The following is a 13,046-nucleotide window of genomic DNA, read 5'->3' as shown; positions in this document are numbered from 1 at the left end:
ACAAAAGGCACTTCTTTTTAGTCACTGGGCTGGTACTACTTGTACTACCCTTTAACTTTGAACGTGCTTCTGGTGCTTTAGGCTTTCCGTAAAAAACCATAGAGCTTGTGGGCCTAGCCGCACTACTACTGCCTGCTTTTGGTGCCTTTCCTTTACTTGATGATCCTTCATGCAATGCTTCCCCAAATGATAAGCGAGAGCTTGGCCTACTTGGCCGACTAGACTGACGCAAAGGCTGCATCTTAGAACGGGTGGTGGTGCTGGTGGTGGTGGTGATGGTAGATGGAGCTTGTCCCTCCTTAGTCCCAAAAGGAGGATCCATTTCAAATTTTGTGTGTGTAGTGTAGTGTAGTGTAGTGTAGTGTTTAAAAAAACTATAAAAAAAAAAAAGGAAAAAAAAGGAAAAATGAATTAAAGACAAAAATTAGAGGAAGTTCTCTTCAGTGCTACTGATTAAAAAGTAAAACTATGCACTACTGCACTGTGCTGTTGTGTGTAATCTGCCAAACTGCTTAAGTTATTTAAATTATAAACTCAAGATTAACTATTTAATAACTAGCAGTATTTTATTTTTAATTTGAATTTACACGGGCGTAAGAGCTTAGCCTACTACTATGCTAGCCTAAAGCTATATTTCCTTACTATAAGTCTACCTCTAGGCAGACGCTCTCAAACCCACTAAGCTAAAGTGAGGTTAAATCAGATTCAGTATATGATTAATTAATATTAAGTTATATAATATTAATAGATTAGAAATAATTTACTTATATATTATGTATTATAGATAGAAGAATATAGATTATGAATTAAAATTTAGAATTACTTATATTATAGATTAAGATTAAAAGATTAGAATTATTTTAGTACTACAGCTAGTAGCTTGAAGCTTTGCTTAGTACAGCTCGTCACAGTCAATTTTTCTTGAAAAGAATTAGAAATAAAATAAAATGTCACAGCAAAACAGTTAGCTTCACTGCTTGCTGAACAAAAACACACAGCACTTATGCGGCTGCACTCACTAGCCCAACAAGTTCACTTCACTGATTGACTGAGGTGAGCAAAACAAATGAAATAAAATGAAAGAGTAATTAAGAAAAATGTACTTGGTCTCTTACTGTTGCTAAAACAAAGCACAAACTATAGAGCTGCAGCACCAGTACTAATAAGATTAGCTGAACTATACGCTAGTAGTAATTAATTATTATTACTTTTATTTATAGCTCATTTAATTAACTATTAAGATAAGAAAGAATTATAGAATTATTGATATTACTGATTTTAGATTAGACACTAGTAGATGTCTTGAATGTCTACAGTACACTCTACACTAGTATACTATTACTAACTATAACTGACATATATATAATTTTATAATGAATTCAATTATTAATTATAATATTACCGATTTTAAATTAGACACTAGTAGATGAATGTCTACAGTACACTCTACACTAGTATATATATATATATATATATATATATATATATATATAATATTATAATGAACTATTAAATTATAGATTCTATTAAATTATTATTTATAAATTCTATTTAATTTATTTAAGCAGGACAGGCAATAGGCACTAGTGCCAGCCCAGGGCAAGGGCACCCCAGTGCCACTGAGGCACTGGGTGCACTGTCAACTCAACAGCACTTACACTACAGTTGATGACAAATTAAATAAAAAAAAAATTAAATTAATCAAATTATTATTATTAATTATATTAAGTAGCACTGAAGTGAGGATGAAGTACACTGTGAGAAATGGCAGGCTAAGGCTTACCAGTCTCACACAGAACAGAACAATCTCTCTGTAACGCTCGGATGCAGCACAGCAGTGTTGCCAAAACAGTCACAGCGAAAAATGAATGGATCTCTCAGGCAAGCTCTGGTTTTATAAAGGCGCCTTCAGAATTCAAAAAACAGCAGCACAGACATTGGACGAGACCCTTAGCGTGACGTCACAAGAGTGAGCCGATTGGACAGACGAGATCAGCTCACTCCTGTTTGAAATTTTGGCAGCTGCGCTGCAAAAACGAAGACGATCACGAAGAATCTTCGATTCTTCGTGGTTGTGAGTCTTCGTATTCTCCTACGTTTTGCCGGCACTGTATTCTCTTCGGCGTGTCTTCGGAACGAACAAAAAACCGGCCTCTTCGTGCTTGTTTTCATGTTCGCCCGAAGACGAATGCGCAAGTCTAATTATAATATTACAATCAAAACTCCCCTTTATGATGTCATAATGTTAAGATGATGATAGCTAATCCTACCATTAGCTATGTAATCGGAAACCACTACCAACGGGCTCTGTGGGATCTCAGACAGAATAAACAGAACCCTCTTGGTTATGCATTGCCAAGAATGGTATATCCATGAGGAACAAATTTGTCCTGCCTCCAGTGGGCACCAACTCAATTAACTCACTAGCCATAGACCAATTAGGGGTGTTAGATGGGGAAAAGGAAGCGTGGATTGTGTTTTTGTTGGTACTCTTTATTCTCTCAGCTTCCCTACGACAGACCTATTGTTAAACGCAAACCATCTACAGCTACACTCTTGATTGCATTTCCACTCAGAAATAAAAGGGAAAAGAGAAAATTAAAAAATGATCCACACGCACAGACAGCCTTTCAAAGAAAACAGAAAAATGTTTAATATACACAATAAATATATATATTCAATGTGGGTTCATTAAAGAAAAAGCGGACATTAGCATAACATTTTCATCCTGTTATCTTCTGAGACAAATAGGCCGCATAAGTATGTGGCAGGAAGACTGAGAAGACAAATTATTATTCTACCGTGTTTGAAGGACTGCAGCTTCCTCGGAGAGGGATTCCATCAGAATCAATCTTACAGTCTAGAGAGAAAAAAAGGAAAAAAAAGGATGTTTATGGTATAACTGCAGTAAAACCATTGCTACATCACACCCTACATCTTCCATGGGGGCAGAAAACGGCTGCCACTTATCAGCTAATAAGCCATCTCCAGTGTCAATGTACTGATTGCTTTATGACTAAGTGAGACCTTATCCTTCCAACTGCCAAACAAAATTCCCATCAGAGTTTTGTCATTGTAAACTTTGACATTCTAACTTTTTACCTCCCCCTTCCCTTATTTATTCACACTTGAAAGTTTACTAAACAAGAGGACATGCAAACCTGCATCAGCAAATTCCCCAAGAAGATCTTTAAATGGAGAGTGGATACTGATTTCTTCGACAGTTTTTCCAGGGCTGGTTATAAAGACATCATCCACAAATGAAGCGTTAGTTGTGAGAATCGCGTCCAGGTTACACTCACTCGGCTTGGCTGCGGAGGAATCTCCAAACTCTAGATCAATGCACTCTGTAGGTACCAAATATTTTTCAGGAATCGCTTGGGAGGACTGCATAGAGAAACAAGAGAAAAGACATTTAAAACAAAACAAGCAAGCAAAAACAAAACAGAACAAAACCACAAACATCTAGAATGACTCGCATCATCTTTGTTATCGCTGAAATCTGAACTTTTACAAGATTCTTCTGTGTTTTTCCCCTTTCCGGTGTCATAGTTATAGCACAACTATATCATTATGATGTCATAATCAATACACTATTTTATTATGTCATAATGATAAAAGAATGATAGCATTATGATGTCACAATCAAAACACCTCTTTAGTATCTCATAATGGTAACAATTAAAACATTATACTATTACAATCAAAACTCCCCTTTATGATGTCATAATGTCAAGATGATGATAGCATTATGACATCACAATCAAAAGACCCCTTTCCGCTGTCATAATTATAAGACAACTAAATCATTATGATGTCATAATGATAAAAGAATGATAGCATTATGATGTCACAATCAAAACACGTCTTTAGTATCTCATAATGGTAACAATTAAAACATTATAATATTACAATCAAAACTCCCACTTATGATGTCATAATGTTAAGGTGATGATAGCATTATGACATCACAATCATAAGACCCCTTTCCGGTGTCAGTTATAGCACAACTAAATCATTATGATGTCACAATCAAAACACTATTTTATTATGTCATAATGATAGAAGAATGATAGCATTATGATGTCACAATCAAAACATCTCTTTAGTATCTCATAATGGTAACACAATTAAAACATTATAATATTTCAATCAAAACTCCCCTTTATGATGTCATAATGTTAAGGTGATGATAGCATTATGACATCACAATCATAAGACCCCTTTCCGGTGTCATAGTTATAGCACAACTAAATCATTATGATGTCACAATCAATACACTATTTTATTATGTCATAATGATAGAAGAATGATAGCATTATGTCACAATCAAAACATCTCTTTAGTATCTCATAATGGTAACACAATTAAAACATTCTAATATTACAATCAAAACTCCCCTTTATGATGTCATAATGTTAAGATGATGATAGCTAATCCTACCATTAGCTATGTAATCGGAAACAACTACCAACGGGGTCTGTGGGATCTCCGACCGAACCACAAACATCTAGAATGACTCACATCATCTTTGTTATCGCTGAAATCTGTACTTTTACAAGATTCTTCTGTGTTTAATGTGCTACAGAGAAAAAAATAAATTAGATTAATGCCTTTTAATACAAGGACTTCAATACTCAGTAATGTCATGGAAATCAGCACCTTCCAAATAAAATTCATGACAGTTTGTTTACAAGCAATACAAATAAACATGTGCATTCATTCAGCTTTACGGCATTCACATTACATCTCTCGTAGTAAGCTACCTTTCTTTGTCTGCAGTGAATAGCACCCTTCCTACAGGAGATTTTGAACCCTTTATTTCCAAACACTCCACATCATCTTCTAGAAAGAGGCCGGTAACATGAATTCTAGAGGTTTTCGTGATGGACTTGGAAGCGTTGGGTGTTTGAGATGATCTTCGATTTATTTTCACATCTATATAAGAATATAAAACCGGCACATTGGTGACTGATCTGATTTAGCTGTCCAAGACTCAAAAGTCATGCAAATAAAACCTTACCTTTTTTTGGTTTGGCAGGGCTCTCAATTCGAAAGAACCCAGCGTCAAAGACTACCAGTTCAAGCTGCTTGGGGAGATCTGAGGCTACTTCAGCTACTGGTTCTGTTGGCTTTCCTTTGTCTTTCAGGGCAGCTTTAATTGCAGCGAGACGACCTCGAGCTGCAGCCCTCCCATTATCACCTTGACTCTGCTTTGGTGCTGAAACAATTCTCTTCTAAAAGACAGAATGGATATACTGTCTGAACTTTAACAGAATGAGGGGCCAAGTGGATGTACATGGATGTTTTCATGGCCCAAGAGAATCTGAGTACATCATGTTTAACATCCAGAAAGAGGACTATCTCATTCATGGTTTAACCAAATGGAAGTTCAAGAGAAACCAGGCATCACCTCTTCAAGAGAAAATGCTTACTTTTACAGCTTTTTTGGTCTGAACTGTGTTTTGTTGCCATGAGTTCTCTTCCAGCTTCCCAAGATTGACAAACTTCTTACCCACATCTTCAACCTGGAAAATAACCATTTAAAGCTAATTGCATGCATATTACTTTAAGACAGGATAACATTCAAAACAGGTAACTGGATCCAGTAATTTTAGGGAGATGGGTACATCAAACAGAGCAGACCGAAAACGCAACATAGAGCGGCAGATTACTCATTGGAGAGGGGAAGCGTCGGAGGAGTATACCTGAAAGTAGATCATATCCCAGAAACCATCGAGATCTGTGCACGTAGTTTCCTTTTCACCACGCTTGAATTCACAGTTGTCCACAAGTCCCTCAAACTGTTTAAACCGCTCTGTAATTAGGAGTCGTGTTTGCCCAACAGTTGTGCGTATCAGATCCTTTGCTTTATAAAGTAAACAGAAGAGTTTTTTTTAGCCATCTAATAGTTTTAATGACATGCGCAGATAAACCAAAGCAGAGAGTGAATCTAAAGAAGGGATTTAGATCTGTCGCATCTACAGAAACAATTCTATTCACAATTTGGTTTACGATATGTAGACATCCGATTTATAATTAGTTCACCCAAGTTTCTAAAACGCTGCTGTGGGCAGCTTGCAGTAGATTTTTATAAATCCCTGCATTGATTCAGAATTAAATAACCAAGTTCATTCATACACTCCAAATCCCTTCATGCTCACACCTTCCTTGAAACACTAAAGACTGCAGTGTAATAGTTTAGTGAATACTCAATGTGGCATACAAAATGAACATGCTTGTCAATTGACACAGCTTTTTTGCACTGGGTGAAGAAAATACAATTCTTACCATCCTCTGGAATGTCTCCATCAACTTTTTTCCCCCACTCCGTGGACAGTATGAAAAGCCGCTCCGTCTCAGACTTCAGTATGTTTCTGCATTAAAGCAAGCAGAGAAAGAATCAAATCATATATTTGCTGAGACTAACCTAGCTAAAAAGTTGGATCTACGAGACAAAGGAACATTATCACATCCCTGTGGATTAGTTTTGGGGTAATTTTTTTTTTTTAAATCACATGTTCAAACTTGGGAAACTATGGATACATAATTCATAACTGAATTGTCATAGAAATGAAAAGTCTGTAAAGTAGGTATTAGAACTAAGTAGAGAGTCTGTCCATATTTAAGCAGGGCCTATTTGCACCCTGCCTATGGACTAAGTTACATGCCTATGCGTACTGACCGGAAGTAAGGCACATCGTGCTGCGGCTCCTCTAGTTGCTCCAGCTCTTTGTTCTCCTGTAAAGCATCCGATATAATAGTCTGAGATGGAGGAGATTGTTGAGCAGATGTACAGGAATACTGCTCAGTCACGCATTCTACAGGGGAAGAGCACAAACATTTAAATTACGCTGAAATATTCTATTTCACGCACAGGTGATAGTCCATAGAATGGACTACCTTTTCTTTGAGGAGAAGTTGTTGTGTTTGTTTCTACAGTACAGACAGTACTGGATGTGCCAGCACCGGAAGTTGTATTCGCGTATTGCGTAGATGACCCCCGCCGGCCCCACAAGACACCCGGGAGTCTGCTCCAGTAAGTCTGGGGGGCAGAGGTAAAATGCATCGTGCGGACGGTCCGCACGATGCGCTTAGACAACCTCCCGTGCCGGCACCCCCCCCTGGCAGGGGAGGCTGTCTGAGCGTATCGGGGAGCAGGATGCAGGTCCCCTGCACCGCTGCGAGGGATCTGTATCCTAACCCCGCTGCCTCCCCGACGCGCGTCGGGCGCTAGACCCCAAATATAGGCCGCACCCCCACTTTAAAGACTTAAAGTGGGGGGAAAAAAGTGCGGCCTATATTCGAGCCAATACGGTATATATATATATATATATATATATATATATATATATATATATATATATATATATATATTTTTTTTTTTTTCTAAATGCACTCACACACATATATATGGAACACTGTTCAAGAAAACAAAATTCTAATGCAATTTTTTTTTTAAAATATATATACCTTTATGTTCTTTGTCGGCTTTTTTTAGGGTTGTACTCTGTCCTCGTCCTCTTGGGACTGTGCGTTCTGCTAATCTCTTGCTGCTGTTAAGGACACCCGTCTGTATAGAGGGTAGAAGAGAGCAAAGAGTAATTTTACTTACCGTAAATTCTTTTTTCCTTAGTATAGTGTCAGTCCCACGGGTGTCGCTCTTCCTAGGGACAAGGACCTAGAAACGAAGAGGTTAAGATAACCTCCTACTCCCCCTATAAGAGCCCCGGCAGCCCCAATACCTCCAGTAAATACCAAGAAAACAAGATAGCTTGCAACAAATAATTTTAATACAAAACGTACAGGGAGGGAAATATGTACTGACACTATACTAAGGAAAAAAGAATTTACGGTAAGTAAAATTACTCTTTTTCCTGTCATATAGTGTCAGTACCACGGGGATATAGCAAGATGCCCCCTCTGGGTGGGGAATATAGTCACGAGGTAACCGCCTGGAGCACCTTACGCCAGAAATCAGCATCAGAGGAGGAGATGTCTAGCCGGTAATGCTTGACAAACGGAAGGAAGACCAAGTGGCTGCCTTGCATATTTCTTCCGGGGATGCAGAAGACTGTTCAGCCCAGGACGTAGCCATAGCTCTGGTGGAGTGAGCAGTAATGTGAGGTGAAAGAACCTGACCGCTGAGAGTGTAGGTTTAGCTAATAGTGTCGGAAAGCCGTCGGGATATCGTGTGCTTGGAGGCCGCCTGTGCTGAATTCTTCACCTGAGAAGGGTAATATGAAATCAGGAACAGGGGGCGTGGGATTTTGAAAAATTTTATCCTGTACCCGTCCGCAATGATCCTGAGGACCCAGGAGCTGTTGGTGGTTTGTTTACATCTTGGCAGGAACCATTGCAAACAACCTCCAACACCGTCAGAACTTCCTGCCCTCAGGTTTCTTAGGATGTTCCTGAAACTTCCTTTCGTGTTGTTTACGAAAAGTTTGAGTCTTGAACACTGGTTGAAAAGGCCTGGAAGGTCTATACTGGAATCGTCTGTTCCATCTGTTCTTCCTATCCTGAGGAAGTGCCTTTTTAGTATCTGACATATGTCTGATCAGCTCCTCCAAGGGAGACCCGAATAGCTTGGTTCTTTCGAATGGTAAATCACATAAGGTAGACTTTGAAGCAGTATCTGCTGCCCAAGAGCGAAGCCATAATGCTCTTCTAGCCACAGAAGACAAACCCATATTACAGGCCAATAGTTTAAGGCTCTCTTCTGCAGCTTCCACCAGGAAGCTATTAGCCAGCTTTAGGTTCTTAAATAACTTAGACAAACCTTCATCCATAGCGTCCGACAGACTGCTTTCTAAGGACTGCAACCAGATACCTTGGGCTTTAGCCACAGATGCGCTAGATAACGTCACTTTACGCTGGAAACCAGATGACTGGAACACTCGTCTACAGGACGTTTCTGCCCTCTTATCCATAGGGTCTTTTAGACCAGCCACTTCACTAATGGGAATGGTAGCACGTTTAGAAAGCTGAGCTATCTGGACGTCTACTGAAGGGACATCTTCCCATTTCTCATCACCCTGAAGGTGAAAAAACTGCTTAAAGTGCTTCGAGATGAAAGCTCTTTTGCCTGGATTGTGCCACTCTCTATACATGAGATTTTGCATATTAGGTAGCATAGGCAACCCTTAAGGGTGCGTCGACCGGTCTGTATCCTGAAACAGCCATGAGACCTCTTTAACAAATTTACGCAGTTCCTGTGGAGGAAAGCTGGTCTCATCTTAGGAGGTGATCTTAACCTCTTCGTTTCTAGGTCCTTGTCCCTAGAAAGAGCGACACCCGTGGTACTGACACTATATGACAGGAAAAATATTAGTAATGCACATGATTATAGATTAGACATTATGCAAACACGACACAGGGAGTAATTAAATAGGGGTGAAGACGTCCACACATTTCATCGTGCAGCAGCTTCCTAAATACCTGATCTTTTGCTTTGACTTTCACAGCCTTTTGAGGGGGCGCAGGTGGAAGAAGCATAACATCCGGTTTATAGAGACCACATTTAAAAACCCCTTTAGCTGCCTTTTCTCTTTGGTCTTTTAATTTTCGGAGTAGCTTTTCTTCTTTGAAGCGCTGCAGCATTTCCAAGCGCTCTTTTGACATCTGCTGTTTGGGCTTAGAGACAACTGCAGAACGCATACAAATTATTTTTTTAAGGATCAATGACAAAGACAGAGGCTGCTAATTATGATCATTTCCACATAAAGGCATAATCACACACACTTTCCTGGAATTAGTAAGACAAGCTATATTGGCATCACTGGGGAAGGGGGAAGCACCGGTTTGATATCCACTTGGTTTATGAACATGGCTGCACGCCTATGATCGTTTTACAGAAGAACTAGATGGGCAGACTGGATGCATCAAATAATTCAGCAGGCATCGGGTCATACACGGGGACCCCCGTCCACAACTGCAATTACTCCTTGGTGCTGGATTCAGCCGTCCGCAGGTGCTAGTCTGGGCCATCAGGACAGGACCGGGTGTCGAAGCAATCTATTCACTAAATGGAGAGTTGTTGTTTTAGCACTTTCACTATTCTTTCTGAGGGGCAAAGTGCATAGATCAAAATGAATGGCGACTGGGAAACCTCGCTGATTTAGCTATACATTAAAGGACCAGCCAAGCTCTTCCCTCAGCAGAAGTTCATTGAATTTGGACCTTTGTGATGGATAATGGAGTCACTTTAACTCTCCCTGAATAAAGGAGCAGTCAGTATCCCTTTAAAAGCACCGACAGCTCGTACTCCCTACACATTGTGACATGACTGGAGGAGGGCCTACCTGGCAGCCCCCTTTTCCCCCCTCCTCCCATAACCACAAATAAAGACATACACCATTTGTCATTTTAACAAATTGACTATTTATTTCTTAACAATGTCAATAAAAGTCAGATATGGATTAATTTGTCCACGGTGCAATCCAACTTGCATCTCCGCACCGTGACACTAACACAATTAACGTGTCAAGGGTTAAGTACCATTAACCCTTTGTAAACTTTACACCAATGTGTTGGGCGCTTAACGAACGCCCCTTTTAACAATTAACTAAACACCATCAAACTGAAACCGTAACCAGTGAAACCGTCAATGAATAAACACCATCTGGCATAGGCGTGTAAACCGTATACCCGCTGTGACTGACGGCATCCCTTGCCCGTCAGCCCGTGGCACCAATAGGAATCGCAAGGGCCCTTAGCCCAAGGAGTGTCTTGCACTTAAGCCCGAAGGCTTGTGCACCACGAGCCAGCCACCCCTAAAGGTGAGTAGCTCAAGCACCATGCCAGCATAAAACCTACACCATAGAAACAAACACAAAAAAGGGGAGGGTGGGAGGGAATATTTTCAGGTAAAAGGCAGTAAAAGAGTAATGCCCTACCCTGTAGGGAGCCAAATTTATATTCCATTTTATGGGGGGGGTGTCACCAGGGGCTGCTGACCAACCCCGAGTGACCCCCTAATCTGCAGATTTACATAAAGCTGGGCAGATTAGTAACTTAATTTATAAAGTTCAAAAGGTGAAAGTGGGGGAGGAGAGGAAGGGCAGCCCAGGCCCCCCAGTCATGGGCCCCTGGATCCATGTCTCTCCCTCCGGGGCTGTGCTTTTCCATCCGCCAGCGCTAGGCCTCTGCCCTTTCTGAACTCCTTGTGTCTGTTCTCCTTCTGAGTGATGGATTTGCGCCGGGCCACTTTGGCCCTTAAGGTTTCGGTGCTCAGATCTTTTTTGTAGCGGCCAGCAAATTGCGACCTGGTATCCATATCTTCGTTTTACTTCAGCGCCTGGAGCAGAGAAAAGCCTTTTCACTTCACAGCTTCTAACGTTACAAAACATAAAATATAAACCGGGACCTTGCCCCTCGGATACAGACTGCCGAACGAATTCCGTTTCACACACCATCAGATAACCTACGACAAAACCCCAGTGATAACCGATAACATACTGTAACTTACAAGCCGCCTTTACCGAAACCAATTCACACAACGACTTTTTGAAGCGCACATTCAAATTTCCGTAGAGAACGTTCTCATTGGTTAGAATTTTGGTCTCTGATTGGATACATTCGCTCAGCCAATAGCTTATTCCGAACTCGGGACTCTCAATCACAGGCTCTACGAGCGCACGAGAGTCGCCCTTACGAAGTATAACTAAAAGTACAACAGCGCCGATTCTCACCCTTTCAGTAGCCATTTTATCGGAGACCCTTCAGTATTTCGGTTTTTTGGGGCTTCAGAACCACATCAGTGGGACAGCATTTATTTTGTGAAGCTGTTAGCTGTTCGCCTCTTGTTCCGTATTATGCTTTGGTACCTTAACGTTTTAATGATATGTAGCCTGACGGCACATCTCTAAATTGAAGTGACCACATTTTATTCCTGCCATTCAAGGGCACATCATGTATGTATATATCTCACACACTGATTCACATATACACAACCATATGTAATATACATTTTACATTATATAAATTATTAGGAAGCATTGGGAGCCATGGCGGTCTCAGATTTAATAATATATGTATATCATACATATAGTCATTACCAGACATGATCAGTTTCAGAGAATGAAGCCCCTCCATTACTAGGCATGAACAGCTTCAGAAATTAACCCCTCTATGACCAGACATGAACAGTTTCAGAGAGTTAACCCATCTATTACCAGACATGAACATATTCATGCTGGTTTCTCCAGCAAGAAGAGCGGAGCTTGCTACACCTACTGCGTAACTTAAGAAATCTCACCGATTTGTCTATACATTATACACAGCTAAGTGCTTCCTGCAACGGACGTTTATTGGGAATGGGCCTTCGTAATGTATAGTGAGGCGAAGGAGCTGAAACATAATCCCCCTCCAAACTCTCCTGTCCACTCCTTTAATGAATAAAACCCATTTTCACTGGGGGATCAGAAAAGCTTTGCAGTTGGATGGCATCAATGTCTTCTCTGCTTATTTTATTGTCTATATATTGTCTATATCCTACAGTCTAGCAGGATATATTCGTGTGGTATACATCCATAAGGTGATTGTGTAATAAAGTGAGAATTGGAGAAAATTTGTCTCCAGCCAGCAGGTGGCGCTTATGTGAAGTGGATTTGATATTGGTACATACACATCAGGGCATTGTGAAATGGAATTCACATGTATATATATATATCCCCCCTTGATGACAATTGATCCGGTACCTCATGCACTAACATCCAGTTAGTGACAACGGACATGCCAGGACCATCATAAACGGGTGCAGAAAGCGAGCCACGTTTCCTATCTGCACCCAAGCGGTGATGCTGTAATGCCTCAATGTCGATGCATTCAGCAACACCAAGATCGGCATCAGGGGCCATGTGCGGCACCTCCCTGGGACGCCAAGGTCCGCCATACGATGATGGCGGAGGCCTTTTTAAAACACATTGGGGAGTTTTGTGACAGTGACAAATACCTTAACATTATGACATCATAAAGGGGAGTTTTGATTGTAATAGTATAATGTTTTAATTGTGTTACCATTATGAGATACTAAAGAGGTGTTT

General features: G+C 40.4%; 1 protein-coding gene across 1 annotated transcript; it reads right to left on the bottom strand.

Annotated features, from left to right (window-relative positions):
- Nucleotides 1-2,551: 2,551 nt before the first annotated feature.
- LOC128473781 (disks large-associated protein 5-like) lies at nt 2,552-11,523 on the bottom strand. Its single transcript, XM_053456016.1, has 14 exons — nt 11,471-11,523; nt 11,089-11,299; nt 9,442-9,647; nt 8,551-9,038; nt 6,904-6,953; nt 6,686-6,821; nt 6,292-6,377; nt 5,709-5,869; nt 5,436-5,528; nt 5,024-5,237; nt 4,767-4,938; nt 4,525-4,582; nt 3,162-3,387; nt 2,552-2,860 (listed from the first exon to the last, which is right to left on the bottom strand). Exons 2-14 carry the CDS (start codon nt 11,276-11,278, stop codon nt 2,793-2,795), a joined length of 2,148 nt encoding a protein of 715 aa, XP_053311991.1. The 5' UTR covers nt 11,279-11,299; nt 11,471-11,523; the 3' UTR covers nt 2,552-2,792.
- Between the last annotated feature and the right edge of the window lie 1,523 nt (nt 11,524-13,046).

The sequence above is a fragment of the Spea bombifrons genome, chromosome 2 (genome assembly GCF_027358695.1).
Source record: "Spea bombifrons isolate aSpeBom1 chromosome 2, aSpeBom1.2.pri, whole genome shotgun sequence".
Classification (NCBI taxonomy): domain Eukaryota; kingdom Metazoa; phylum Chordata; class Amphibia; order Anura; family Pelobatidae; genus Spea; species Spea bombifrons.
The sequence above is the reverse complement of the archived record's forward strand: the minus strand, read 5'-3'. Positions and strand labels throughout refer to the sequence as shown.

What these genes read in the sequence shown, in the direction of transcription:
- LOC128473781 (XM_053456016.1), bottom strand. Translation starts at nt 11,278, where the DNA reads ATGGATACCAGGTCGCAATTTGCTGGCCGCTACAAAAAAGATCTGAGC. An exon ending in AAGTCAAAGCAAAAGATCAG is followed by an intron (nt 9,039 to 9,441) that starts GTATTTAGGAAG and finishes TTTCACCTTCAG; the next exon opens with GGTGATGAGAAATGGGAAGA. An exon ending in TCAGCGATAACAAAGATGAT is followed by an intron (nt 3,388 to 4,524) that starts GTGAGTCATTCT and finishes TTCTCTATGCAG; the next exon opens with TCCTCCCAAGCGATTCCTGA.